This window comes from Balaenoptera physalus (assembly GCF_965194825.1).
Source record: "Balaenoptera physalus genome assembly, chromosome: 1".
In the NCBI taxonomy this organism is placed as follows: domain Eukaryota; kingdom Metazoa; phylum Chordata; class Mammalia; order Artiodactyla; family Balaenopteridae; genus Balaenoptera; species Balaenoptera physalus.
Window position 1 is genome coordinate 47,562,847 of NC_138882.1, and position 27,963 is coordinate 47,590,809.

General features: G+C 43.7%; 1 protein-coding gene across 5 annotated transcripts in view; it reads right to left on the bottom strand.

Moving 5' to 3' along the window:
• Window positions 1–192: 192 nt before the first annotated feature.
• The window catches only part of RGL1 (ral guanine nucleotide dissociation stimulator like 1), a 281,027-nt gene continuing 253,256 nt past the window's right edge, over window positions 193–27,963 (bottom strand). For 4 of the 5 annotated variants that reach the window (XM_082472912.1, XM_082472911.1, XM_082472913.1 and 1 more), the window contains 8 exons: window positions 26,150–26,236; window positions 24,794–24,826; window positions 22,457–22,578; window positions 19,867–19,956; window positions 13,724–13,910; window positions 9,590–9,847; window positions 5,047–5,161; window positions 193–2,616 (listed from right to left, as the gene is read on the bottom strand). In XM_082472912.1, coding sequence (XP_082329038.1) covers window positions 2,429–2,616; window positions 5,047–5,161; window positions 9,590–9,847; window positions 13,724–13,910; window positions 19,867–19,956; window positions 22,457–22,578; window positions 24,794–24,826; window positions 26,150–26,236 — 1,080 coding nt within the window. In that variant the 3' untranslated portion in view covers window positions 193–2,428. The remainder of the gene's footprint in view (window positions 2,617–5,046; window positions 5,162–9,589; window positions 9,848–13,723; window positions 13,911–19,866; window positions 19,957–22,456; window positions 22,579–24,793; window positions 24,827–26,149; window positions 26,237–27,963) is intronic. The other variant, XM_082472910.1, reaches the window with a different exon arrangement.

Sequence of the window (27,963 nt, forward strand, 5' to 3'; positions counted from 1 at the left end):
TCACCTCTGATGGCAGTTTCCTAAGACGTCATTCTTTCCCCTAAAAAATGCGCACGACACTTGCCAGTGGAGAGGGTCCCTCCTAACTGTGCCACTGGCTTTCCCTCTGCTCCCTCCAACTGAACCAGCATGGGCTTCCAAAAAGCTCCTTGACATACCTAGAACCCAGATCCACCAGATTAATACTCCAGATACAATCCCTTTGGGTCTGGCCGCACATGCCAACCAAGTCCCAAACCAGTTTATTAATTTGACCAAAAGGTAAACAGATGATGGAGATGCAGAAAGACAAGCATGCGAGCAGCTAGAAGTATTAGCCCGGCTGGCCACCAGGAAACAAATTTAAGACATTTAAAGTGGCATTAAATAAATGAGGCTATGTTTTATCTACTTGTAACTTCCATTGTCTTTTTTAAAAAAGAAAAAAATATATATATATTTTACATTGCAGTATATAAATCTAGACTCTACATATACAGTATAAATACACAAGGCGAGCACATGGGCACAACACGTATGTCTGTCTTGGTAGCCGCGCCCTAAACCAGGCCAACAGTTCTACATTTTCTTTTTGACCTTCCAACCAAGAAATTCAGGCTGAGGCTACGTTTCCTTCAATCCCCATGATGTCTAGCACCCTGGCCATCCCTCCTCCACGCACAGAAGCACAAATCGAACCAGCCTCGCAAACAGAAAAAAAAGTGCTTTTCAACTAGTTGAAACCAGTCAGTCTTTACAATTCGGTCTGATCTAGAAAGACCTAAAGGAAATCTGAGGCCTTCCTGGCTCATTTTCATTCTTTGGTCCACCGCCACAAATCTCTAGACTTACCCTGGGGTTTCTTGCAGATTTCATATGGCTATTTATGTAACATAAATCACACATAACCTTTGGGAGCTGTCTTACAGGGTAGAAAAAAAAAAAAAAGCTCCACATTACAATCTGCACTTCATATCTGGGTTCATTCTTTATTTTTGGAATAAAAACTGGTATTTTGAGAATTTTCTTCTTAAAAAGGACAACATTCTGAAAGTGCTTCTTAAACGCGTCAACATCCCACGTATGGCTTTGTAGTTCAAACCCCAGCCACAGCTCAGATTTGGAAGGGAGAGGATGATGGTGGTACTGGAGACAAAAGTGTCACTTAACAGTGATACTGTGATACCAAGGGTGGAAACCTGAAAAAAAAAAAAGTTATTGATTCCATCTGGAAGAATGTACCTCTTTAGAAACGAGCTGGATAACATACGGAGCCCCATTTCTTTCCCCATCACTAGGCACAGGAAGGCTATAAAAGTCAGTAAGTAAAACAGGACACTGCTCTCAGCAGTGAACATCTTCCGAGGGGCTATTCACAGAGCAATCGCTGTTCAGAAATCTTTCACAGGCTCAAAATCATCAGTTACAGTCAATCGCAGTAGGAATTTCTACACCTGAGGAACACATTGCACGTAATATAGAGGTACTGCGATCCAGATGGCAAAAGACTGCAGACATGTAGTTTCACATGCAAAAAGCAATCAGAAAAAAACAATGAAGTAGCGGCATTCCGAGACGGATCAGTCCACATGAGCCATCATCCTTTTGCGCTTTCCTTTCTGGCTGATAAGTTACCAAAGAACATGGCTGTATGTGCAAGAATGATTGTGATATGTTCTTCAGGGGGGGAAACAAACAATGCAGTTGCCAGAAATCAAAATGGGCTTTGTGTTGCCTCCAGAGGTGTCACAACGGCTGGACCAGTGGCTCAGACAGGCCTCCAAAGCTGCTCCTCGCCCTCCCTGGGGTAGCAGAACTTGGCCGATGCAAGCAGAGGTCAAAGCCACTGGCTCATCCAAACCCTTTCCGAGGTGGCCTTTCATTCAGCCTGTGGCAGTTCCCGCCTCTGCGGTTGTTCTTTTCTGGTGGCACTTGATTGAGAAAGTAATCCTCTCCCTTTATAAAAATAGTTTGGGCTGCTTATAATACTGGCACAAAGGACACTCTGTATTCCTAGGGTTGATTCTGTTTACTTGGAAGGTATGAGACGAGGTTCTCAGTTCCTTCTATTTCCCTGTAAAAAGTGACCTCGACTTCCCAGGCCATTGTGCAAATTTGTTTCTCCATAGTCCAGAATATCCCATAAGTCCCTCATATTTATATATATACACACACATACCAAATATGTGTACATACATATATATTTATAAATGTGGGTAATTTTGCATTTCGGTCTTAGATAGGTCAAAGAGAATCATCCTTTTCGTGTCAAGTTCATCTCCGATTTCCCCACGATGCCTATCATAGTGCCTTGCACACCAGAGGTACTCAATAAATATCTGTCCACCTCACCAATGATCCTCTAACACTGGGTGGTAGCTGCAATCACCACGGCCTGTTCTCAGCCCCACCCTGCCTTTGGCAAGCAAGGGGCCACTGGTCTCTCCCTTCAGAGGGTGATTTTGCTGTGTCTGTTGCTCCAGCAGCCCCGTTTGGCTGTCCTGGGCAACGTCAGGCTGGTCCGGCTACGTAGTTTTACTTGCTCTTCCACAGAGTTCTTTTTGCGTAAGATGAAGTCAAAGTTCACTTGGCTGTTCATGGCATAGAAGACATTTGCCGAGTCTGGGATCACGAGTTCTAAAAAAGATGAGGAAAGAGAAGGTAGTCAGCTCGTGTAGGTCAGCCCAGCACTGACCGTGGCAGGTGGAAATTCTGCTCAGACACACGGCTGGGACTATGGCCCTTTGTCCCTGGAATGCAAACGGAACCAGACAATGACCACCACTCCCTCCCCGCAAATTGGTTCCAACAATTTCCCAATCCCGATTTAAAAAACCTAAGTGCGAATCCAATCTTAGAAATTCAAGCCACGAACAAAATGCGCAAATGCAGTATGTTTTAGCTGGAAGGAAGTGCAGTAGGAAGCAGAGGCCTACAGGAGTTAAAAGACATTCCCAAGAGCACAGCTAGTCAGGGGCAGAACGGGGACCCGAACCCGGGTTTCCAGCCTCCCGCAGTCCATTTTCCACTCCACAATGCAGTTTTTCACAGAGACTAAGCGAATCCAATAACACGGGAAAAAGGCAGAAAATCTACACCATTTTCCAGAACTCTTTACTTGGAATATCAAAATATTTTTTAATAATCCCAAATCAAACCAGTATGTTACACCATTTGAGGCCTTGCTGCCTTAAGAACTTGCATTTTAATATTAAAGGGCAACCAAATAAGATAGTATCTATCTCTTAACATTTAAACCATTGCCTACTGCAGTGATCCCCACCTATATAGATAGCTGCAATTTTTGAACAAGGATTATTCCAAGCATAGTACGAAGTTATTGAGCAAAGTGATTTGAATTCATTTTTATTTTTAAAAGAAGGTATATACTCTTTAGCACTCAGGGGTAATGGATATCTTAAAAAACTAACAGGGAATAAAAAGGTAAAATGTGCAAGCCTTGCTTTGTGGCCGTGGAGTGACGGAGGCAACCAGGAGAGGTGTCTGCCTGCAGAACTGGATTAAGTCGACCTTATGTTAACTTTGACCACTGAGATTCCACAGCACGACTGATGCAATCAGTTTCTGCGTGACTCTGCTATATTTTGCACAAATGTTCCATAAAGGATAACTCCCTTAAAGTGTCCCCCGTCTCCTGCCCACATATTCCTGGGTCAGTAACAACCTACCTCACAGCTATATATCAACATATCTCCAATACGGTACACTTTCGGGTGCATTACTTCCTGTCACAATCACCCATGATGCACAAGGAACCAGTAGGGTATTGTCGCCATTTAACTAATTAAGGACCAAGGCCCAGGGACGTCAAGCAGCCCACCTGCCACCACACAGCTGGTGAAGCTGGGCCCCAGCTGCACTCCGGAACTCCTGGACCTTCACACCCACTGGCCTCACCTTGGCGTGTTGGTTTGTGGACGACACGGTAAAACCCAAGAGACCACTTTTCAGGCTTGGACTTTTAACAGTAACTACATTAAAAGATGAAACTGAGAAAGGTTTGCCCCACGACCTAGGGCTCAGCTGGATGAAAGAAAACTTCCAAGAATTTTCTCAGAGGCTATAGTTTTTCATTGCTAAGAAAAGGTACGACTCTAACTTCGCCTACTCTCGTCGGGGCCCGAGATACAGCCCTGGGTGATTTGTTGGTCAAATGGAGTATGAATAACTGCTCCCTTCCATCACCCCCGCCTTGTATAATTCTTCTTTTCCTTTCTAGGGGGAATGCTTGTTGGGGAACTGCCCTCCCTTGAGACACTTGCACTGGTCTGTGCTGGGTCTGTCGGCAGACAGGGTTGGCCTCCGTCAACAGTATTGGCTGTTCCTTCTGCACTTGGAAAAGAGACTCAGTCTGCCTGAGTCATAGAGGAGTTACCTACCAGCTCGCCGCCTCCCCCTCAACAAATACAACCCCAATTCAGATTAGCAAAGCGATACGTGCAGGGGGATTATGTGCCCGGAGTTTTCATAAAAGGGATTTCTTCAACTAATGGATTCCTAGGCAAACTGGAGCATTTCATAGTCACCAGTTCTTTGCCTCAATAAGTGTGAGGTAAAGAACCTTCCAATCCTGGCGCATGAAGATCAATCATGAATAAGGATCAGCTGAAGGTCAGACTCTCATAAACGGTTAACTGAAACCATGAGAAATTATCGCAGGAACTGTGACATTTCAGGGTCACGCACGACCTGGACACACATTATTGGTTAATGGAGGTGCATGGCCATCGGCAAAGAGCCAACAGACCCCGCCCATCCCCCAACTCCTGACACAGGGAGGGACCTCTTCCTACAAGAAGGCTTGAGGAGAAGTTTACAGAGAACGGGCGGGAGGAACGCTCGGCAAAACCGCAGAAAGCAACAAGGGTTGCTGGAGGACCAGCCTGAGACGCTTAATTCTACAAGGGAGGTGATGGCACGGTTCCCGGCAACTCCACCCTAGCGTGATTAAAAACCCTCACTTGGTTCCATTTCAAAAAGACATTGTATCCATTTCCCATCTTCTCACACTGGGGCAATCTGCCTTGAGAAGGAACACGCGCCTACCTTTGTCCTCCGAGATGACCTGCACCAGCTCGTACTCCTCAGCCGGGTCCGAGTCCAGATTGTGCTTCAACATCGCCCTCTGGATCACGGCAGGAGTTTTATCCTGGCTCGTCAACTGGAAAGACAATGAAAGGGTGTGGAAAGCATTTAGCTTCATGTCTCCTGGAACAGTTGTGCTGACCTTATCCTTGCTGTCTTGTGCTTTCCCGGGAGAAATGGCCAGGTGGAATGAGGAAGGACCAAGAGCCAGCACTCCTAAGTTCCAGTCCTGGCTCCATCCTCACATAACAGGTCATCTTTTCTCTCGGTCACCTGCTCTCTCAGAGCCACAGTGTCTTACCCCATCAAAACAGAGAGACTGGGTGCCTTGCCACTTCCAATGGAGGTTCCGATGGAAGAATATATATGAGGGAGTTGTGAAAAATGCACAGCGTTTTCAGTCCTGGGCCAAAATTATCCTCACCTGTTGAGCACTGGTTACAACCTGTGGGTCAGAACGGCCACGGTTCTGCACACTGACCATTTCAAAAAGCACAAGTGACTCTACAACCCAGGAATCCCCCCCACCAGGTATCTACCAAGAAAAATACAAGCATCAGGTCCACGAAAGGACTTGTACACAAACGTTCATAGCAGATTTATTCATAACAGCCCCAAAGTGGCATCAACCTGAATCTCCATCAATAGGAGAACAGGGGAGGCTGAAGACAGTGTAGTGTGTTCAGGACAAGAGTGCGACTCAGATAAGATAAGATAAGAGCAGCTAGAAGGAGCTGAGAACTGAAACGTGCGACAACGTGATGCATCTCACAAACATCACGGGCGAGTCAGAGAAAGCAGACACAGAAGGTGACACGCTGCAGGAGTCTGTTCTTTCAGAAGCAGGCCAAATCAATCTGTGGGGTTAGAAAACTAGCTAACCTTACCTTCAACTAAGGTTAAAGCAGGATTGAAGGGGCATAAGGGAATTTTGGACGGGGGTGGGGGGATAAAAACTGTTATGTATCTAGACTTGGGGTGGTGGTTATATAACAGAAGTATACATATGTAACTATATGTACACATATATATTGTTATAGTTATAAAAACCCAAAGAACTGAACACTTCAGATCTATGTATGTAATTATATGTAAATTACGCTTCAATAAAAATGAGCTTCTAAGTGTTTAAAAATAATAAATCTAACATTTTTTAAAGTACAAGTTAAGCCTCCTCTCACCCCAATTCTCCCCTTCATCTCTGCCCATCAGCCAACTATCTTCAGGATGCTCAGGGCAATAGGAAAAGGGGGCTGACTTATGTACTATCCCTTGGGTGATTTCTTTAAATTTGAAAGAAAGCAAAATGAAACACAGATTATTCTTACTTAAAAATAAAACCTGTTCTCACCAAGAGGTAAGAGGAGAGAGACAGCCAAAAAAAAGAAGAGACGACGTAGTAGTCTGATTTTTTCCAAGAAACTGTCATTGTGAGCCCAAGGATGTCTGGGCCCACAGGCCTCCCTCCGACCTGGGGCAGCAGCTGTATTTGTGATTCAGGAAACAATATGCATTACAATGGGGTCCCTGTAAGTGACAAAGACCGTGCTCAAGGGTCTGTTACCAAAACATCTAGCACCTCCTTATACAAGGGAGAAACAGATGCATACAAAATTCTAAAGGAGAAAAATACATTTTTTAGAGTCTAAAGGAAGTACTCCTGCAGCTGGATCAAACTGGTCCAGGAGCATAAAAAGCCAGAGGAGAAAGGACACCAACTTGGGGGATGGTTGTTGGGTTAAGGTGGTTAATGTTATCAACTTTAAACCTACCTAAGGAGAACACCAGGCCACCCTTATTTTACCTTAAACCTCCCCAGGTGTGTCCAAACAAGGATGGGCTGGCCAAGGGCTTTCCTTGAGAGTCTGTCACTTTGTACCATAAACGCTACTGCGGGGAATTGATGATCACAGACAATACTAACAGCTCAGCTGTGCAGCCTTACGCTGATATCCTGAACCAGCACTGGCCAGTAGATACATATAATTCAAGCCTCATCTGTAATTTAATTAATTTATTTATTTTATTTTATTTTTATTTATTTATTTTTTTAGATTTTTTTTAATGTGGACCATTTTTAAAGTCTTTATTGAATTTGTTACAATATTGCTTCTGTTTTATGTTTTTTGTTTTTTTCTGGCCACGAGGCACGTGGGAGCTCAGCTCCCCGACCAGGGATCGAACCCACACCCCCTGCATTGGAAGGCGAAGTCTTAACCACTGGACCACCAGGGAAGTCCCTCATCTGTAATTTTAAATACCTAGTAGCCACATTTAAATTGTTTTCAAAAGGGAAATTTTAATATTTTACTTAAGCCAATACATCCAAAATATTGTATCAGCATAAACTCAATACAAAATTGTTAATAAGATATTTTACCTTCTCATTATTGTTATTTTTTTGTACCAAGACTTCAAATACCTGGTGTGTACTTCACACTTACAGCATATCTCAATTTGGACTTTGCCTATTTCAAATGCTCAACCACCACGTGTGGCTGGTGGTTACGATACTGAGCGATGCTTGGGTGTCACCCTCATACGCCTTAAATAGGAATGAGAAACATTCCCTGTGCCCTTCCCTGAGCTTAGTTTTCTAACGCCACAGGTTGGGCCTGTTTTTGAAAGATCGGACTCCTGCAGGATGCGGGATATCTGATTTCTTTGGCTCAACATGGTGTTTCAGAGATTTATCCACATTGCTGCGTGTTCAGTTCTCGGTTCCTTTTCGTTCAGAGACACCGTAGTTACACAGCTGGCACTTACTCCCCTGGCTGGCATATGTGAGAGAAGCCATGTGATTAAACCAGCCTGAAAATACAATAATACGGCTGATGACCTTGGCTGCCTGGTGGCGCCCCTTCCTCTCGGACACTCCCGTATCACCCCTCCCTCACTACCACGTGGGCTCCGCCTCAGCCCTTCCTCACTCGCTGCAGGACTGCATCCAGCTGGTAGAGCTGGACAGTTCCCAGTGTTCGACCCCAGCACCAGCCTTGCACCAACCTGTGTTTCTCACCATCTACTAGGTGATGCCATTTGGATGTCCTATGGTGACCTTGGATGTAAGTGCACCCCAAACCCCCTGCTCCAGTAGTTTACACTGCACTTGACGGGACCACCAACCATCCGGCTGCCTGGACAACCTTTCGTCCTCCCTCTTCCACTCCCCCAGAACAGTAACCAAAAAGTTCATAACTAAATGGATGAATTCCATAATTCTAACTTAGAAAAATCTTGCAAAACTCCATACCATCTCCAGCCACACGACCGTCATTCAAACCCTTAACACGTCCTACATGGAATATAATGGCAGCTTCTAACTCGCTCCGCCACCTCCAATCTACTCCCCCTGCACTTCTGAATCAGGTCTCCACAATGCCAGCTACTTCTCTAAAGAACAAATCTGATCGCCACCTAAAAGCCTGCGATAAGACTCTACTGCAAGATTAACGCAAACTCCTTCATGAGGCCCGCAGGCCCTTTACAATCTGATCTGACCTCTATTAAAGTATTTAATACATTTTGAAAAATGCTTTATGATCTCCTTTTTGATTATAAGTTCCTCAAAGACAGAAATGTCTCACTCACCTCCCTGTTCCCAAAGCCTGGTCCAATGACTAGTACACAACTAATGTTCAAGAAATATTTTGCTGATTTAGTGAATGCTTTAGTAAAGCTTTTCTTTAGATGTTAAAAGACAGTGCCTCCTTAACACTTACATCATATTCAAAGCTGAGCTTATAAGCAGTCAGTGTGGCTCGAAGAAGGCAAGTCATGAAGATGCAAAGAGACGCGAGATTTACATTTTACTGTGGGATTTTACTGCAAAGGAGAGTCTGCTTTTCAATACATGATACGGCCTTTAAGATAAGGAGTCTATTCTTGTAATAAACACACCAGACCTTACACACCCAAGGTTATTACCAGGAGAGGCTCTGTATGTATTCCCAAAAGACTGCCATTATTCAACACATTTTTGGAACTGTGCTCAGAAACAGAGTTTTCATAGGAAGCTCAAAAAGGTCAGTCTCATTTATTTATAAGCATAGTTCCTCGTGGACGCAAACTGTATGTCCAGCTTGATCATCCACTTTACTAAGTCTGAGTCCAAGTGACTAAAGGATAAAACTTTGCCGCCACCGAGGACATTGCTAAGAATGCACGGCAATCCAATGATAAATGCAGACACGTTAATCCCCAGGAAGACCTGCAAGGAGGCGTGCAGCAGTGGGATCTTTCCTGGGATACATTCATGTAGTCATCTCAACTGAGAGTTTTGAAGAGGGTGATAACTGACCTGGATGAATAAGGTTTAGCAACTTTTAAGACGTAAAAATTATATCCTATACGCACTGCTGATATGCAGATTTTTATATATTATTAGTCTATATCCAGGGAGATTTTCGCATTCATTCATGTGGCACATACTCATTTTGTGTGAATGCACGTATACGTGCTGACACGGCACGTGAGTACTCGGGTGTCGGTCTGAGCGCCTTACCATGATGCTCTTGTACATGTTGCCATTGTTGTCCTCTATGCTGATGCGGATTATGCAGGTGTCTTCGTTCTGTTGGTTGTAAACGGGGGGCAGCACTGTCGAGGTAATGGATGTCACAGAGACAGAGCGCTTGTGGATTTTCGGGTTGTTGTTGCTGCAGGGCGGAGGGGAGGAGAGGGGGTTCATCAAGGACGACATCCCTGAGGAAGTTGTGTCCATAGAGTGGATGGAGGAACAGGAGGAGGAGGACTCGGAGAGCTGGAAGGGTAAACACACCCCAGAAGGAAACAGAACTGTTAGAACCTTGGCCAACGGTGTGCTTCCCAAGCGTCAAAGCAGAGGTCGATGTTGAGACTAATAAACTTCCGTTACTTCCTCCACAGCAGCCCACAGCACACGTGCGTCTTATGTCTGGTGGAAGCACCCCCATGGCAGACGCCTGTCAGTGACTCAGTGCTCAGCCGAAGCACTCTGCATCATGGGAGGCAAGGTGGTCCTCTCATTTCCCTAGCTTTTAGCTGCTCTGAAGGCGGTTCACCAGCAGGTGGCAGCAAATACCAGAAACTAGAGGCAATATGGGCTTGTGAAGGAAGCCCGAAGCTTACCGGGCAGAAAGAAAGCCCAGTCCTACTGCCTTGAGCAGGAAGGATGCTTGACCTGCCCGCAGAGATCCTTTCTGTTGTGAGTCCGCTTCACTGTCAGATTTTGGAGCAGGAGAGAAATGGCTATATTTTTAGAAGTTTCTAAGATGAGGACCACAGATTATCCAGCTCTGCAGGGAACATGAGGCCCTGGAAAGGCACCTGGAGATGGCCTGGCCCCAATCCCTCTCTACTGCTGAGGAACCTGAGGCCACAGCTGTTGACAGCACCATCAGGCTGTGCTCTCAAGTTTCCTGACTTCCACGGCCAGGTTCACAGAGCAAGGGTGCAGCCAAGGCCCAGTCTGTAGCCAATGAGAATGTGGTGAATGAACACAGCGCACCACTGCCCCAGGGCTGCTCAGCTCTGTGAGGCTGTGAGGTTTGTGATGAGCTTTCAGACATCTTATCTCATTTTGGTCTCCCAACTAGCTTGTGAACAAAATTCAGAGCATTAGAAATATGAGGGAAACACGATTCAGAGAAAGAGAGTGACTTGCCCAAGGGAACACAGCCTATGAGAGGCTCCACCACTTAACCACATTTGCTTCCAGAACCAGCTGTACACATTTTCATGTTGTACACCAAGGATAATTAAGGAATGAGGTACTAGAGTTAATGTGTTTTTCTGATTAACGACAGGGTTCTTATATGTGCAACACCAAATACCAAAGAAATAGGATGTCCCCAACTCATTAGGTGGTGGTCCAAAAATATCATTAATTGAATCATTTGAAATATCAATTCTATTTATAGAAAATTACAAATAATTTCTCAAAATGAGCTGAGCTAAATTATACCACATTAATCCAATAAAATAATCTGGAAGTCATTTAAAAAATAAATAATTTACTAATTTCTTTCATACCCATCTACCTTCCCATGGAAACAAAGTACAGAAATTTAGCTTTCTGATTATCTGGCTTCCAAGTAAAATGGAGTCTCCTCTATTTTATTTCCTATGACTTCCCTTTCCTGTGGCATAACTGTACATTAAATAACCGTACATTAAATTTGACTGCATCATTAGTTTAATAGAGTCAGCAAGATGATGTGACAACTCCAGTAATGTAGGAGTCTAACTGAGGCTTTATCATAATATTGTTTAGTTACATTTTTTTTTCTTAGCTTCCCAAGTGAATCAACTTAGTGGCTCAATTTGAGGGCTAACTGGTGGTGGATAATTTTAACAGCCTGACTTTGCTTGCAGGTACACCACACAGTAGCCAAGAGGGTCCACTTTCCAATTACTGGTTCAATTTTTTCCCCTTCCCTTTCCTCCACATAAATCCTTTTCCTTTTGTTAGATTTTTTCCCATTATTTTAATGACATTTATATTTAAGATAAAGCCTTGAAGATGCCTGGGTTATAGCACCATTAAACAGACCACCTCATGAGCCCAAATTCTTACTGGGAATTTAAGTAGTGTGGAGCAAATGTGAAATAAATGTTTAGAAACCACGATCAGGGGAATGAAGAAAAAGGAATGCAAATTACACTTTACTCAAAAGAGGGACCTCACAGGGTAGCCAGTGGGAAAGGCAGGGTGGGCGTGGAGGGCTGCAGGACCTCAGGGTAGGGAGGAGCAGTGAAGGTCTCTGGGGCCAGCCAAGCACTGAGCAGAACTGAGGCCTTTCCAGTTAACATTCGGGGCTTCTGCAGCCCAGCAACTACTTGCATCCAGTTCAATTACTCATTTTTAAACCCACAGAAATTCGTGACTCTGAAAAATGTTCATCCAAAGAATTAAAATTCATGACTTGTGCAAGAAACTGAAGAGCCAGTGTGATAAGGGGGGGAGACAAAAAGGATGCAGCAAGGGGTGTGTACAGGACACACACAGGGCTTCTGCACAGTTTTAAAAGGGATGACCTGGACCTGTGTGCACGTCCACTGCATCAACAGATGCAAATGTGATTCTACCTCCTTCCTGGACAGGGAGAAATCCCACAAAGATGTGGGCAATAGCTTAGTTGTCACTGTTGTACAATGTCCACCATCAGAAATGGGGCCTACAAAGCTTAAGAACCTGTCAAAATGTGAATGATGGGGCCTCACTCCAGATTTTGACAAAGTCAATGCTGAGTGCCAAGTCACGGAAAATGATTCCATCCCTGATTAAGGAGATATGCCTGAGAGAACAGCCAGTCCGTGGGTGTTTGCCGAGCTTTCCTTCAATATTTGGAGCATTAAAGATGTGCCTCCAGATTTCAAAGCAAAAAGGTGAGAAATCCCGCTAGGGCAGCATCTGAGTCATCTCAGGTCTAATGAGCCCTTCCTGGATTGGCTATTTTGTGACAGGGTCACCTGAGGGTTCCCAGATTGCTGCTGGTGCCTACAACACAACGTGAAACAGCACACGCATCCCCTTGCAGAATGGCAGATACAAATGAAAGGAAGGAATTGTTACCGACACTCTACCTCACTGGCCTAAGCATAAGCTAAGGGGCCAGAAGTCACTTACACAGCAAGTCTGGCCAGCCAAGATCCTCCCCAAAAATGGTGCAAGCCCTAGTCACATCAAAGCTGACATCTCTGATCCAAGCTCCTTGACCAACAGACTGAAGCAGGTGTGTATAGAAGATGAAGGTGGATCTTTGGTTTTCTTTTCACTTACTTATGCAGCCATGGAGAACAAAAACTCTCTCTGGGAATTCCTTTATCACCTCTCATCACTTTCCCTTTTGGGGGACACAGTAGATTATATCCTTATTACCAATTCCTCAACCTCCCCTGCATCCATGCCCTTTGCCCTGAGATGCCACAGTTCCTCCCATGAGAAGTGGCGTATAGTTCCCCACCTCATTTATTTACGTGGGATTTGGCCACATGATTCGCTTTGGCCAACAAATTTTGGTAGACAGAACCCAAGTGAAGCCTTGTTACGTGCTTGCAGGATGGGGACTGCCCTCTTGCTCATCCAATCTAGCGCGATAAGAGCATGCCCTGGATGGCTCCTAACTCCAAAAATAACGAGAGGCAGGTAGAGCAGACCTGGACCAAACCCCTGGCCTAGGGCCAAGCCCAACCCAACCTGCAGATGCAGGACAGAGGATAAATGGTTGCTGTTCGAGGTCACTACGTTTTGGAGTGGTTTGCCCTGCGCCATTATTGTGGTAAAACCTTGGCTGAGACAAGGTATGACACCGAGAGACTGACACGTCTTTGGCTCTTGACGTTTTGCTCCAAGAAAATTCTCCATCTCCTGCATAAAGTGTAGCTCATGTGACAAGTCACGGTCCTTCAGTTGCCTCTGGATGTGGGAACGGAACAATATTTCAAAGGCTCAATGAATCAACAAACAGGCTTATCGCTTCTAGACATGTTTCTATAAGGAGTGAGTCCCCAGACTGAACTCTGCTTTTAACACCTCTTAAAAACACGACTTGCAAAATGCTGTAGAGTGACCAACTGGAAAACAGACATCCCTCGTGTGGCAAACACCAGGTCAGGTGCCCGCATTAGGAATTACGGAAAAGGGTGAAGTATATACCTTTTTTTGAGCCTCATCAGGTGTGTCCATGGGAGTGATGGAGCCCTCCTCCGCCTCTGAGTGATTTGACTCACAGGATGACACACTGACGGAGTCCATGCTCTCACCAGAGCTCCCGCTGGCAGTGGACTTGGGCTGTTCTTTGGTGGGAGTGCTACTGGTGATAATGTCCGACCCCAGAAACAGTCTGCAGAAAACATAATGCCAGGCATTCAGGCTCTTACAAATCTGGAATCCATGATTAAGCAAGTATTTTTGTGTTAATTGAATCCTTGATGTTTTCTCAGTCTTGTGTACCCTGTCATTATTATTTTAGGGCAACATTTGCTACAAAGTTTCTAACAGATCATAGTAAACATCTTGTCCCAATAGGTTATTTCTAACCTCAAAGAACACACAGATTGCTTAGCTGAATGAAAGGCCATATTAATCTGAGGTCTTTCTGGGTCAATGGTTCTCCATTTTTTGAGAGTTCTGTACCACTTTGGCAGGGTCAGATTGCCGTGGCCACACCCCTATCACTTCCCACCATAAAATGAAATCCAGGAGGCAGAAGAAGGAGGCTGGCACTGCACTGGACAAGAAACCAAGAAGGCAGACTTCTTTTCCAACAATCTAGTGAACTGAAATAACCTAAACTCCTTCACTGTAAAACAACTAGATAAGAAACATTAAAAATTCTTTTTAAAGTTGGGCTTGCAAGACAGTAAGAAAAGTCCCTGCAGGCCAGAGATGAAAAGTGCACTGAAAACCAGAACATGCAAGCTAATTCTGCTCTGGATGGGGAGTGGAGGTACCAACCCTGGCAAACTAGGCACATGGGTTTCAACACGTACGCAGGGTCCAAAGATGAGGGCTTCTGTCTATGTAAGGTGGGCAGTTAGTACTGACATCCTTTACAAAGAGCCAGGATCCTCAGAGGGCTGTACCCTTAGTAAAAAGATGGGCTAAAAAAAAAAATCTTCCTACTGACATAGGAAGACAGCAGTGAAATTTACCTGTTGGCCTGAGCTTGGGTAGGAGAAAAATGTCTCCCCTGATCATGTTTGATTTTAGCCGGCACCTCACTCAGATCTGCTATTACTTAGCTGATCTAGGAACTAGGAACTCTCAGGCCAGTGATCCTTCTGAAGAAACTAGCATTTAAAAAACAACAGCAACAACAACAAACTTCCTGGAGGAGTATACCTTCAACATAGGCTGCAGAGAATTCCCTGATAAAGATGAGCTCACAATACAAAGTTACAAAATACACACAAGGAAATAACCCACCCAAAGAGAGAGTCAACCGGCATAATGAAACAGCAAATCTAGGCTCCTGAGAACTTTGGATTACAAGAACTGTCAGAAAAAAAGTAATAATTTATTCATTCATTCATTCAACAAATATTTGAGTATCTACCATGAGCCAAGCTATAAAACAAGTATGTTGAAAAACATTAAAGACGTACAAGAAGAAACTGAAAATGGGAGTTAAGAGCAAGACACTCTGACAAAAGGACAGGAAGATAATTTGCAAAAACAATTTCACTTCTAGAGTGAAAAAGGTAGTGACTTAAATTTAAAAACTCAGTGGAAGGATTAAATAAATGTGGAAGAGAAAAATTGTAAACTAGATGATAGGTCTGAAGAAAATCCTCAGAGGTCAGCATCAAAATATAAAGACATGAATAATAAGAGGTTAAAAGACACACAGAATGGAATAAGAAATGCCTGCATGTAGGGAGAATTCCAAAAGAAGACAAATGAGAGAATGGAAAAGGGACCACATCTGAAGAGACAGTGGCTGAGGAGATTCTAGAACTAATGAACCACATGAATCCTCAGATCCAGGAACCACATCTTGAATAGGATAAATAAGACTAAATCCCCACTTAACCTGCACAGTGGTATATCAAAGACAAAAGAAGTTCTTAAAAGCAACAGGGCAGGGGCATAATGCAAAGGAACAGAATTCAACAGACATCAGACATCTCAAAAGCAACAACAGAAGTCAGAAGACATCGAATAATATCTTCAAAGTGCTGAGTGAAAATAACAGTAATCCTTGGACTCCATACCCGTCTAATATAATTCCAAGAGTGAGGGCAAAATAAAGACTTTCTCAGACAATGACTGTTTACCATTAACAGACAGCAAGGAAGGAAGTTGTAAGATGCAAGAAGGAATGGCATGTAAAGAAACTAGCAAACAGGCCCAAACCCAAACAAGCACTGGCTATACAAAATAATAGAAACAATGAAGATGGCCTTGATTTTTTTTTTATTAAATAATTTTGGGAATTACAAGCTCAAATTCCAAGACCTAAAGCACATCTTTGTTCTGTCTCATCTCCACCCCACCATCTCTTGCCCCATTTTCCACGTCACTTCCTTTCTTGGACCTCCAAGCACTACTGGGGCTTTGGGAGAACAGCTAAACTGACCACAATTCACAGAAGACAAAATAATGCTATTGTCTTACTTCTCCATGAATTACAAGGTAGACCTTTGAAGGCTGTGAATTAGTGGTCCTTAACCCATTAACTGAGAATCTCTAACTTAGAACTGAATTGTTCAAAGACTAAAAGTTCTTCCATTGGTACAATTCCATGAGGTCATTCTGCTTTGTAAAGATTAATTCTAGCACAACATTAAGCATCTCTGACCTTCAAACGAGGCACCTCTTCCCCTAAGGCTCCAAAATTCTCTCCAATCTCTTTGGATGATGGGTGATTAAACATGGGGAGAGGAAAAACTACATTTTCGACACCTGTAAAAAATGCTAAGATCATAAAATTTTTTGAAAATGAATGTTATACAAACACCTTTATATATACAAGGAATAAGATGGGGGACATGTGACCTGTGCTATTCATAATAAATGTTCAAACTCAACTGCAGATACCAAGGGTTAAACTCAAGCATCTCGGCAAGATTTCACTAACGAGAGAGATGTACGGAGTGTCCGCCACACTTTGTGCAGCACTCTGCACCCTGACAGTACTGCCTCTCCTGGATTTCACACGAATATCCTCACAAAGGCTGCGCGCTGCCAGAGTGGGTGCTGGGAGAGGACCCCGAGCCGCTAGAGCACGCAGCACAGTAAATACAGATACTCGGAGTCACAGGGAAGCAGTTATATAAAAATGAGCATGCAGTGGCCGCTTCCAGGCACAGGGTCTAATTAAACTGACATCAGTCTTCCTTTCCTTTCTTCCTCCTCACCCTTTCTCTCCTTCTTTTCTTCCTTCCCTCCCTCATCTTCTCCCCTCCTCCACTTCTTACTTCCCATTCCATCTTTCCTTCCCCTCATCCCTCAGGAAAAGCAGGAAGGCAAAGGAAGTAGCACTGGGGATTACATCTCCCTGTGCTGACCGCCAGTTGTCACAGCAAGTCCAGAAATGCCCAATTCTTACTGATGCAGAGACAACCACCACGACGCCCTGCATTCCTCGACTCCTCTACCAGGGAGTCTGAACCCCTGGGCACATGTCCATCTCACCAGCTCACAAGGCTTGGTCAGGCCCCTGGCTTATCTTAAAAGAGAGTTCATTCTCCCCCATAACTGCAGCAAGGAAAAGATAGCAAGATACTACAGAAAATTCCACAGAGGTGAATCCAGAAGGTCAGAAGTCTAGTGTTCTTGAGGGGCCGGGTAGGCATCTGGACAAAGAGAGAGGTATGGCCAGACATCAGGACGACCTTCAAAATGCTTTCTATAAAATCACATGTTCCAACCTAATCCTCAAATGCCTGGTATCACGTGATATCAGGTAGAAAGGTGAGCAGCTCGTGACGGAGGAAGCTCATGCTGCCATGTGTTACGATGGGAATCTGACACTATCAGGTTCATGGGCCATCCGTGCCTCCATGCCTCAGTAGGACTCACTGAGGCAGGTGGAGAGAAGTGATGGGAAGTACCAAAACCCATAGCAACAGTCAGAATCCTGACCACCACCCTCCCACAAAAAAAAGACTCAAAAAGATTGTAACAAAGTTGTTTTGTTTAAAAAAATTCTTTTCGGGCACCCACTGAGAGCTAGAAGTTTTAGGAGTATTACAACCCCACTAGTCCTGACAACAACTCACTGAGGTGAACAGTATTATCCTCGTCTCACATATGACGAAACAGAAGTTCACACAACAAGTAACTGGTGCCGCTGGGATCTGTCAGGTCAGTGTGGCTCCCAAGCCCACCCTGCCATGAAAAATGTTCAACGTTCCCTAGTCACCGTTCTTGCTCACCCGTGGTGTGTCACCCAAAGGACCAGATACAGGTATACGTTTTCAAAACGGAAGAACAAATTTATTAATCAAATGATAACCTTGTTTCTTTGAACTAACCTCTTTGACTTTCATTAGATTCATTAGTCGAATGTCTTTCAGAGTTTAATGTCTAAGAGATCAACTTCAAGAGAGAGACTAGGTTCTCTTAAGACTCTTCTATAAAAGTGCTACAATCAAAGCACAGGGTCTAATTAAACTTACGTCTCTCTTCCTTTCCTTCCTTCCTCCTCAGCCTTTCTCTCCTCCTACTTTTCTTCCTTCCCTCCCTCATCTTTTCTCCTCCTCCACTTCTTACTTCCCATTCCATCTTTCCTTCCCCTCTTCCTTCAGAAAGTATTTCTCCACTAGGAAGACGGTAAAAAGAGTTATAACCTTGGCTCTAGAGCCAAATCTTGGATTTGAGCCCAGATCCTACAATAACTAGCATACTACTTACCTTGTCTGTGCCTTACTTTCCTGGTTTATAAAGTTGGTATAATAGCAGGACCTACTAGGTTATTTTGTGGATTGGATGAGAAATACATGTATTTTTTTCTCAGAACAGTGTTGGCACATGGCTCAATTTATTCATTCAATAAATATCTATTAATCATCTATGTGTCAGGCACCAGTCTAGGTTCCGGGGTTAGCAATGAATAAAAAACAGACATAAATGCCCGTCTTCATAGAGTTTGCATTCTAGATAATAAACAGACACATACAACATAGAGCACATCAGCCAGAGGTAAACGCAATGGAGAAATCCAAAGCAGCTGAGGGTGAGAGAGTGTACCAAAGGGTAGGTAACGTGGACAGGCTGTAGTATTAAATAAGGTGGTCAGGGAAGGCTCACGAGAAGGTGACAAAGATCTGGGGGAGGTGAGGGAGTGAGCCATTTGGCTATCTGGGGAACAGTGTTCTAAGCAGAAGAAACAGCAAATAAAAATGAGCGTGACTTGTGTGCGCAGGGTGGCCTGGGGGGCCGGAGTGCATGGAGTAGAGTGAGAGGCAAAGGTGAGAGGACAGACGGCGATGGGACGGGCAGATGGGGTTCAGTTGGTACTGCAGGTCTTCAAGGGTCTTGAGGGCCACTGTAAAGACTTCGGATTGTACTCAAAGGGAGACAGGTGTTACGGAGTTAGCTACGCCTGGCACTGAGCTGGGCAAACAGCCATGAGTACGATGCACAAGGTTCCTGCTCTCCGGTGGCTTACATTCCAATGAAGGTGACAGCCGGTATGATTGGGACTGACTGGGCAGACGGCAACATTAGACAGGATGCTCTCTCAGGAGGCAATGGTTTTGCCAACATCTGAAGGAGCGAGCCCCAGAGAGAGCACATGCCAGGCCACACGGACATCTAGTGCAAACACCTGGTGCATCTAGCGCGGAACGAGCCTGGTGTGGTTGCAGGATGGTTGGGAGAGAGGTGAGCCTGGGTCCTGGTGAACAAGGGGGCGTGTCGGACCAGAGGAAGGTGGTAAGAAGATTAGGGGAAGATCACGCTGGACCTAATGAAACAGGATAAGGAGTTTGGGACTCCCTTAAAATAAGACCATCAGAAGTTTTAAAGCAAGGAAGCGATATAATCTGGCGTACATTTTAACACGTGACCAGACTACTGGGTGGAGAACAGATTGCTGGAGCAAGGGTGGGGCCGGAAGCCAGGAAGGATGTTGCTGGAGTGGTCCAGGCAGGAGATGATGGTGGTTCAGACCAGAGAGAGAACAGTGGGGAAGAATGAGTGGATTTAGAAAACCTACTGAATTCATGACAGAAAGATAAACTGTTTAACGAGTGAGTGAATTGGCTCAGGGGAACTTTGTTGAATACCCTTCCCCTCCCCAACTCAGACGGGACCCCCTTGGGGTCCCAGGACCCCAGGGTGGCACTCACAGGCTGAGCCTCTTCACCATGCTCTTCCGAGGCTTGGGCGAGGTGGCACTGGCATCGGCAGACGCTTCGATCTCACAGGAGAGGGCATAGCTGGGGGAGAGAGGGAAGCTCGTGAGGGCAGAGCTTGGGAAGTGAACAGCTTTAAATCCCCATGATTTACTGGCTTCCTTGTAGAGGTAGGCTCTGATTATTCAAAGTAAAGACATGTACCATGTTGTTCTATGGCAAATGTCAGAGGGTACTGACTTAATGACCAGAGTTTACAAACTGACACATCCCCCCTCACACCCTTACTGGTGTACAGATTGAGGCTGTTTAGCTTTGCATGCCTCAAACACATGAATTTGCCTGCTCTGGCAACATCAAAAGCTGACTGTTTTCTGTTTTCCTGATTGTTCTCAACCCACTGCTGGGCCAGGGGAAGAATCATTTCTTCTCTACCACCTCCCTCCCATTAATGTGTGTGTGTGTGTGTGTGTGTGTGTGTGTGTGTGTGTGTGTGTGTGTGTGTGTGTGTGTGTGTGTGTGTACCCACACACATGCTCAACTTACTGTTTATCTAAGGGAAATGAAAGAAGACACATTTGTAAATGATCTCATCTTCAGTAAATAGACATAGGCAGTTATATTATTGACAAAAATATATAAATATGATTTCTAATTGCCAAAACCTCCTAAATTAAAAATGCTCCAGATTCAGACATCTATATGCCAGGCAGATATAACTTCCATAGGCACAAGAAGAATTTATATCTGCCTTGAAATGTCTTTTACGAAAGCTTGTAGCTCTAGCTAGGAGATGTACTTGATTCTCGGTAGGTGAGGAAGGTTAAGTGGTGAATATTAGCTTGGTAAGTTGCTTATTACATGTACTTTTTTTTTAAACCTAAAGATGTATCCAGGTAGTTGGTCAAGCAGAAGTATTCATTGAGATGGGAATTATTCAAATATTAACTTAAGCCGTAGGGGTTTTATAAACAGCAAGAAAAAAAATGCAATATGTTTAACAAGATTCCTTTAATCATTAAAAAGTCAATTCCATAGCTGATATTCTGAGCCTGAACTTTCTAATCCAAACCACCAGCCATGGTGTGTATGTGCCATACGTGAGAAAGATATCCACAGAGCGAGGAACTTCATACACACTGATCATTGATCAGAAAATGTAAAGAGAGGCAGTAACTGTTTTGTTTTCTACATAGCAAAGAAAAACATCTCATTAACTGATGAGTATTCTGAATTAAAGGTTTTTTTCTTTTTCTTGAATCAAAGGTTTTAATGTAACAGGACCAACCCATTCTGAGATTTAAAAGGACCTCAGAAATCATCTGTCTTTCAAGTGAGGAAACAGGCTTCCAGAGTTTACATGACCTGTCCAACATTATACGACCACCTTCAGAGCTTAGGCTTAGAGTCAGGCAGACCTGAGTTTCATTCCAAACTCTATCACTGACTAGTTATAACACTTCTCTAAACCTCAATTTCCTCATTGGCAAAATACTTATTTTGCTGTCAACTTCACCCTCCCTGATGATAAACGTTCAAGGAAATCCCCTAGTCTACAGCAAAAGTCAGCGAATATTTTCTCTACAGGACGAGTCGCTGTTGCAACTACTCAATTCTGTCTTTAAAGCACGAAAGCAGCCGTAAATAAGAGGGAAGTGAATGGCTGTGTTCCAGTACAACTTTATTAATGGATATTAAAATTTTAATTTCAAATAACTGCCTCACATCACAACATTCCTCTTCTTTTGTTTCTTTTGCAACCATTTAAAAATGTAAAAACAGGAGGTAGGCTGGATATGGCCTGTGAACTCTAATCCTCTGAACTACAGGGTAAAGGCTATACACCCCTCCCTGCTGGGCCAACATTCAAGGCACTGGAGTTAATGTACCTTTCCATGCTCGTCAACCTCTATTTTGACACCCGTCCCTTGTGAACCAACCAGAGTTCAATTGTTCTTCCAAATGCCAAGCTTGTCAGGCCACCAGGCCTTTGCTCACGTTCTTCCCTCTGTCTGGAATGTTCTTCTCCAGTTCTCCTGGTGAAATCTTTTCTTTCTTTCACAGCCCAGCCCAAATGTTAATGCCTTCATGTTATCTTTCCTTTTTCCCCCCTTCCTTGGCCAAGTGAACTGTTCCTGCCTAGGGGTCCTGCAGCACTTTGATTACCCATTGTATTTCAATTCTTCATGAGTCTCTCTCTCCTCCCCACTTGAAAGCTCCCTCAAAGCTAGTACCAATTACTGATAGTGACAAACATGGTAATGATGCTGTCTCAAATATGATTACATTTAATCTTCTCAAAGAAACATTTTATAGATAAGCATCCTGAAGATCAGGAAAAGTAAGTGACTTGTTCAAGGTGACAAAGATAAATAAATGGTAGAGCAAGAATCTGAAAGCACATTTTCTGATGCCATCAGTTCAATTTTTCCTGCTATACCATTAACCTTTGAAAACCGAGGACCTGGAACCTTGGAGCTGCTTGCTAAATAGTTGTTGAATAAACGGCCAAATGAGGAACCAGATGCAGTATTCCTCTGGCCAACACCACAGCTCCACCCTGATGGGCAATGTGTCCGCCTACCTCTCCTCCTCTGTTAGGAGCTGCTGCCTCTGGAACCACTGGATGAACTTTGGGTCTGGGGTCATACAATAGCTGTTGCAGGCAGACTGTAAGAGCTTGATTTGGGCAATCACTTCAAATTCCTAAAGCAGACAGAGCACCAAAGAGAAAGAGTGAATTAAAAGGCCAACCAAATATACATCTTTTCAACATGAAAACACACCACAGTAGGATAAATGATGGACAAATTCATCTAGGAGGATTCTAAAGTACTGCTTGTAACTCTGACTCACTGGTGTCTTTGCATGCTTTAGTGGTCAATCCTTCTTTCTCCTTGAAAAAAAGCAATTTATGTGAATAAAACAAGCTACCAAAGCGATCCAAACTAGGTACTACCTAAAGTCATAGTGACTTCCTTTTTCTCTTTTTCATCTCCATTCTTGAGACAGAAAAGTTATTTTTTAAGCCTGAGTCCTTCTAAAATGTATTTAAAAATTCTATTTCCTAAAAGATAAGGAAAATAATTACTCTAAGTCAGGAAGCTCACAAGTTCCCCACCCCCATCTTCTTCAACCCTTACCCCTCAATAAATAAGTTTTGGTAGGGTTGAATATCTAAACAGTCTAGGGCCTCATAAACTTGAATGTTTAGATTTCCTGAATCCTTGGGTTTTTACTACTCCAGTAAATCATTTAACTCAGTCTTTTAAAGCTCACAAGAGAAGCAAGTGTATAATTATGTCCAAAATTATTTATACTTCTTTGGATGTTTCAATAAAGATTTTTGTAAAGTCAGCAATGGATATAAGCTTTAGCTTTAGGTTTTACACTCAGACTTTCCAAAAGTTTAACATGCTAGTCTTAAAAGGAAAGAGATTACCATCGAGGGTTATTTTGAAGTGAAAGGACAGAGATGGGTAACTGTGGAGGCAATAACTGAATTTGTTTTTTTTGTTTTTGTTTTTTTAAATTAATTAATTTATTTATTTTTGGCTGTGTTGGGTCTTCATTTCTGTGTGAGGGCTTTCCCTAGTTGCAGCTTTCCCTCTTCATCACGATGCGCAGGCCTCTCACTGTCGAGGCCTCTCTTGTTGCGGAGCACAGGCTCCAGACGCGCAGGCTCAGTAGTTGTGGCTCACGGGCCCAGTTGTGAATTTGTTTTAATGTTACAGGACAGAAGCAGCTCAACAACTGGCAGATTCCGTAGGTGTCAACTTCCCATCCAGTGACCTCCACCCTTGGTCTCAGTATCCAAGGAACGTTTATCATCAAACCCTACCAGGGACAGAAGACTTAACGTTCATCTAGGGTAGTATATCTTGTTGCTTATGAGTTCAGCCTGGTCAGCTCCTAAAACTTTGGTTTTAACTGCAATGTCATTTCCTCCTGGCAGTTTCTCTGACCCCACAAGTTGGGGTAGATGCCCCTCCCATGTGCTCCTATAATACCCACGACTTCTGCTCACAAGCCCTTATCAGGCTGCATTGTAACTGCCTGTTTGTCTACCTTCCTCCTTGACTGTGAACTTTATGAGGGCAGGGAACTCTGGGCTTTTTCTGCTGCAATCCCTAAACCTATCACACTGCCCGACCCCTGTTAGGTCTGCAGTCAACGTTTGTGGGATGAAAGAATGAATGAATAACTAAAGAACAATGAGAGTTACTATGGGGTGAAGTTATTATTTTGCTCACTCATATTCCTTGGAATTGTTTAAATACACCATTTAAGAAAACACTAAAACCATAGCGAATTTTCAAAGCTCTGTTTTATCTTTTTTCATGCAGTGTGGAACTCTTCTACTCTCCACAGAAAAATTTCAGATTGATGTTGAACACCCCTTCCTATGCTGACAGGAAAGGAAAAGAATAATTATCCACATGTAACAATGAAGACCGTTTCCTTTCCTCTCTTCACTAGGCCTACAGGAGTTAACCATCTTTATTAACCCTTCCGTAACATATATTCTTATGAAACCCTTTCTCCTTAATAGAATGGACCTGTTATTGCTGAAGCTGATTGTAAAGAAGGAGATGATGAGGGGGTAAAGGAAGAAATGTGGGCTCAGGAGAGACAGGACAGCATTTGAACACTGGCTGTGCTACCCGGTGACTCTGGTCAAGTTACTTCATCTCTCTGAGTCCTGGTTTCCTCACCCTTGAATTGAGGATGATAAAACCTACCCCACAGGGCTCTTGGGCAATACCACATAACAACATGCCAAGGACAATGACATCTGATAAACTTTCAATAATTGCTAATTTTTTTCTGCCTCTGTAAAAAATTTAAGTCTCCACTCCTCTAATTTTTTTCATGCCCAGTTGAAGTAAAATGGAAAACCACAGCCAAGACCCCTACTTACCCTTCTCCTCTTCTCAAAGTTTATCAGCCCACCCTGAAAGAAATTTTTTAAAATGAATGACAAACCAAGCTACTTTGAAACTCAGACTTATTTGTTCTAGGTTTTTGTTAAAATAGCTCAAAGGGATAATAAAGTCACAATTATTCATGACACTGTAATTATGGCTACAATGGCGGAAAAGAAGCATCATTCACTTAAAGAAAAACATTCTTTTAATTATAATAGGACAGGATTGGCAGAGAGCCTTCTCTTAAGATGTCTGAAACCAACTAAAACAGTAATGATAAAGGATTTACAACACAGAATCCAAATACATTTGCAGAGACAGTAAAGACAAAAGCTTGAGTGAATGTTCTGTTACACTTTTTTTTCTTTACCAAAAGCAACAAAAACAGATGGTCATTGACTCATACTGGAAACCAAATTGTCAATGTTTTATCAAAAGAAGTTTATCAAACTTCTACACAACATCAGCACCGAAGTTAAGTTTCAACTCTCCATCCTCCCAGCTCCTATTCTCAGTAGGCTGAATTTAACTTCTAAATCATTGGTCACTCCCCTCAAATTCCCCAACACTGATGAGTGTTTCCTGAGATAAGCTGAGGCAGAGGATGTGAAGAGACACGGAGCATCTCCCTCTGAGGGAGCATGTCCACAACATTTACGACGACCCTGGAGGTGGGAATTTGCAAGATAACTGCTACTCCTTCTAATTATGATAGAGTAAAAGCGGACTGACTGACTGCATGTGATAACCAGGAAGGTGAGATAAACTTAAATACACAGGCAATCCTTAAATTTCATTTCAAATATCCAATCTCTTCTCCATGTAGTATTCTACTGTATTACTGTTACTAACAAGTAGCTTGTTTCACTTCTTTCCCCACTCTGAGAGAGAGAGAGAAGGTAATAATCTGAAACAATAAAGCGATACTTAAAAATCCACGAGCTTGACTGACTCCCTACCCCAGCAGGTAGAATGTGAGGGTACATTATCCCCTCAGCTCCACCTGCCAAAGTCCCACCCAGCACCTCGGTCTTTGCTCAAACCCACTCCTTCCTAAGGATTTGCCATGACCTCCTCTCACAGGGAATTGATCGTGGCCTGTCCTCTTCTCTCTTTGCATTTCTTTTTGAGTTCTTACTATTTCTATCCATCACTGCCTGCTTTGATAGATACCTTCCACTGGATTGTCAGCCACTGCTGGTGTCACTCATCTTCATATTCCTCATAGCATCTAGCACAATGCCACGTTCATAAAAAGCCCTCAATAGGTACTAACAAAAGTGTATTTCTCTCTTGGGTAACCAACGGGAAAGCTGCCGACCCACCTGCACCGTCAGCCTGGAACTCACCTCGATGTAGTCCTGAAGGGCAGTGTCAAGCATGGTCAGGTCAGTCAGGAAGGTGCCCAGGTAGGGCACGGTTCCCTGCATCACACCCTGAAGAGCAAGCACAGGAAAACCATCTTCGCTGTTATTGAAAGTTTAGGGTTTCGATAACCTCCACACTGGACCAAATGGACCTGTGGCCCGCTACAGTCAGCAACGTGCCCATTTGCAGATGGAAGCAGCAGTCTTCGAATGGCTAGGTGATCCTCGACAGCATTTGGAGAAAAATTAAGGACCATTCAAGGCCTAATTTAAGGCCACTAGTGCTAACCTCCATGAATGAGATGTTGAAAAATCCCTAACACCAATAGGTCAGGAACTCTATCACCAAGGTAACTTTCAAAGTCATGAAATCCAAGCCTCAAAGCCAGGAGATGGTTCAAGTGTGTTCACAGTAGGGTTTACACATTGCTTAGGCTCAGGTCAGAGGGACCTCTGTTCTCTTTCACAGCATGTGGGCACTCCCAGTGGTTCAGAATGGCCCTGGGAGGGATGGTCTCACCCTTGGTAGAGGATTGGGCTGCTGCCCACTGGAGAAGTGTGACCGCAGGAGGACGGGGTGTCACTAGTAAAGTGGCTTGGTGACTCAGTTCTGAAGAATACAGGAGGGAAAGGGAAAAATAGTCCCTTTAAAGTAGAAAACCTCCCAAACTCTACCTTAACCAAGTGATGAAGGCTAATATCACCAGTGACATCAGATGTCATGCTGATGTCATTCACTCCTTGATACGATGAGAAGACACTTCACATCTGTGATATTCTTCCCCAAACCCGTGACCTCAGTCTAATCACTAGAAAAACAACAGACATCCCCTGGTTGTGGGACATTCTAAGGATACTAGAACAGTCTTCCTGAAGACTGTCAGGTAATGACAAACGAGGAAAGACTCAGAAACTGTCACACAGCAGAGGGTACTAGGGTGGCAACTAAATGCAGTGGGGTGCCCTGGGTTGGATCCTGGAACAGAACAAGGGTGGTCATGGAAAACTGGTGAAATCCAAATCAAGTCTGGGTTTCAGTTAACAGCAGTATGCCCATGTCGGTTTCTTAGTATTGATAGATATGCCACGGTTACAGAAAATGTCAATGGGTGGGGAGGTGGGGAGGTGGAGGGGGGATGGGGGAGGGATTCACAGAAACTCTATGTATTATCTGGAACTCTTTAAATTCTAAAATAAAAAGTCTATTTAAAAAAAAAATTTCCCTCAGAAAGAAATGTAGAAGCACTTCCACTGCAGGTATATATGTACTATATTAATTTCACCAAATTTCCTTTGAAATCATCCCTATTCTCCATAAGGCCACGGAGGCACTAACCATTCTGAAGAGAAAATAAAAAGGGGCTTCCATGGACGACACCTTGTCCTACAGTCCATTAAGGCACTTATGGAAATTCTGGCAAGAAAACAAAATATCCACCAGGGCAGAACAAGGCTGCCTGACGTGTGTGCAGCTGGCTGTGTCCTCAGCCAGAGCTGCTTCTTGAGGTTCACGCCAGGCAGGGTTTTGTCCTTCAGGAACTCTATGTCAGCTGCAGTATGTCCTTCCCTATCATGTGTACAAGGTCTCATCCTGAACTAAAATAATCTCTCTTTTTTTAATGGCTATTTTTAACTTGTCTTTGAACCACCAAAAGAGTCTGAAGTGCTGTGAATGCTTTACAGGCTTTATGTTACAGAAGACTCCCATCACTCAAAACCAACATTTCTGATTTATGCCCAGCTTTCCAAAGAAGGAGAAAATCTTCTCAAAGCAGGGATGAGAGTATTTTGAGTTT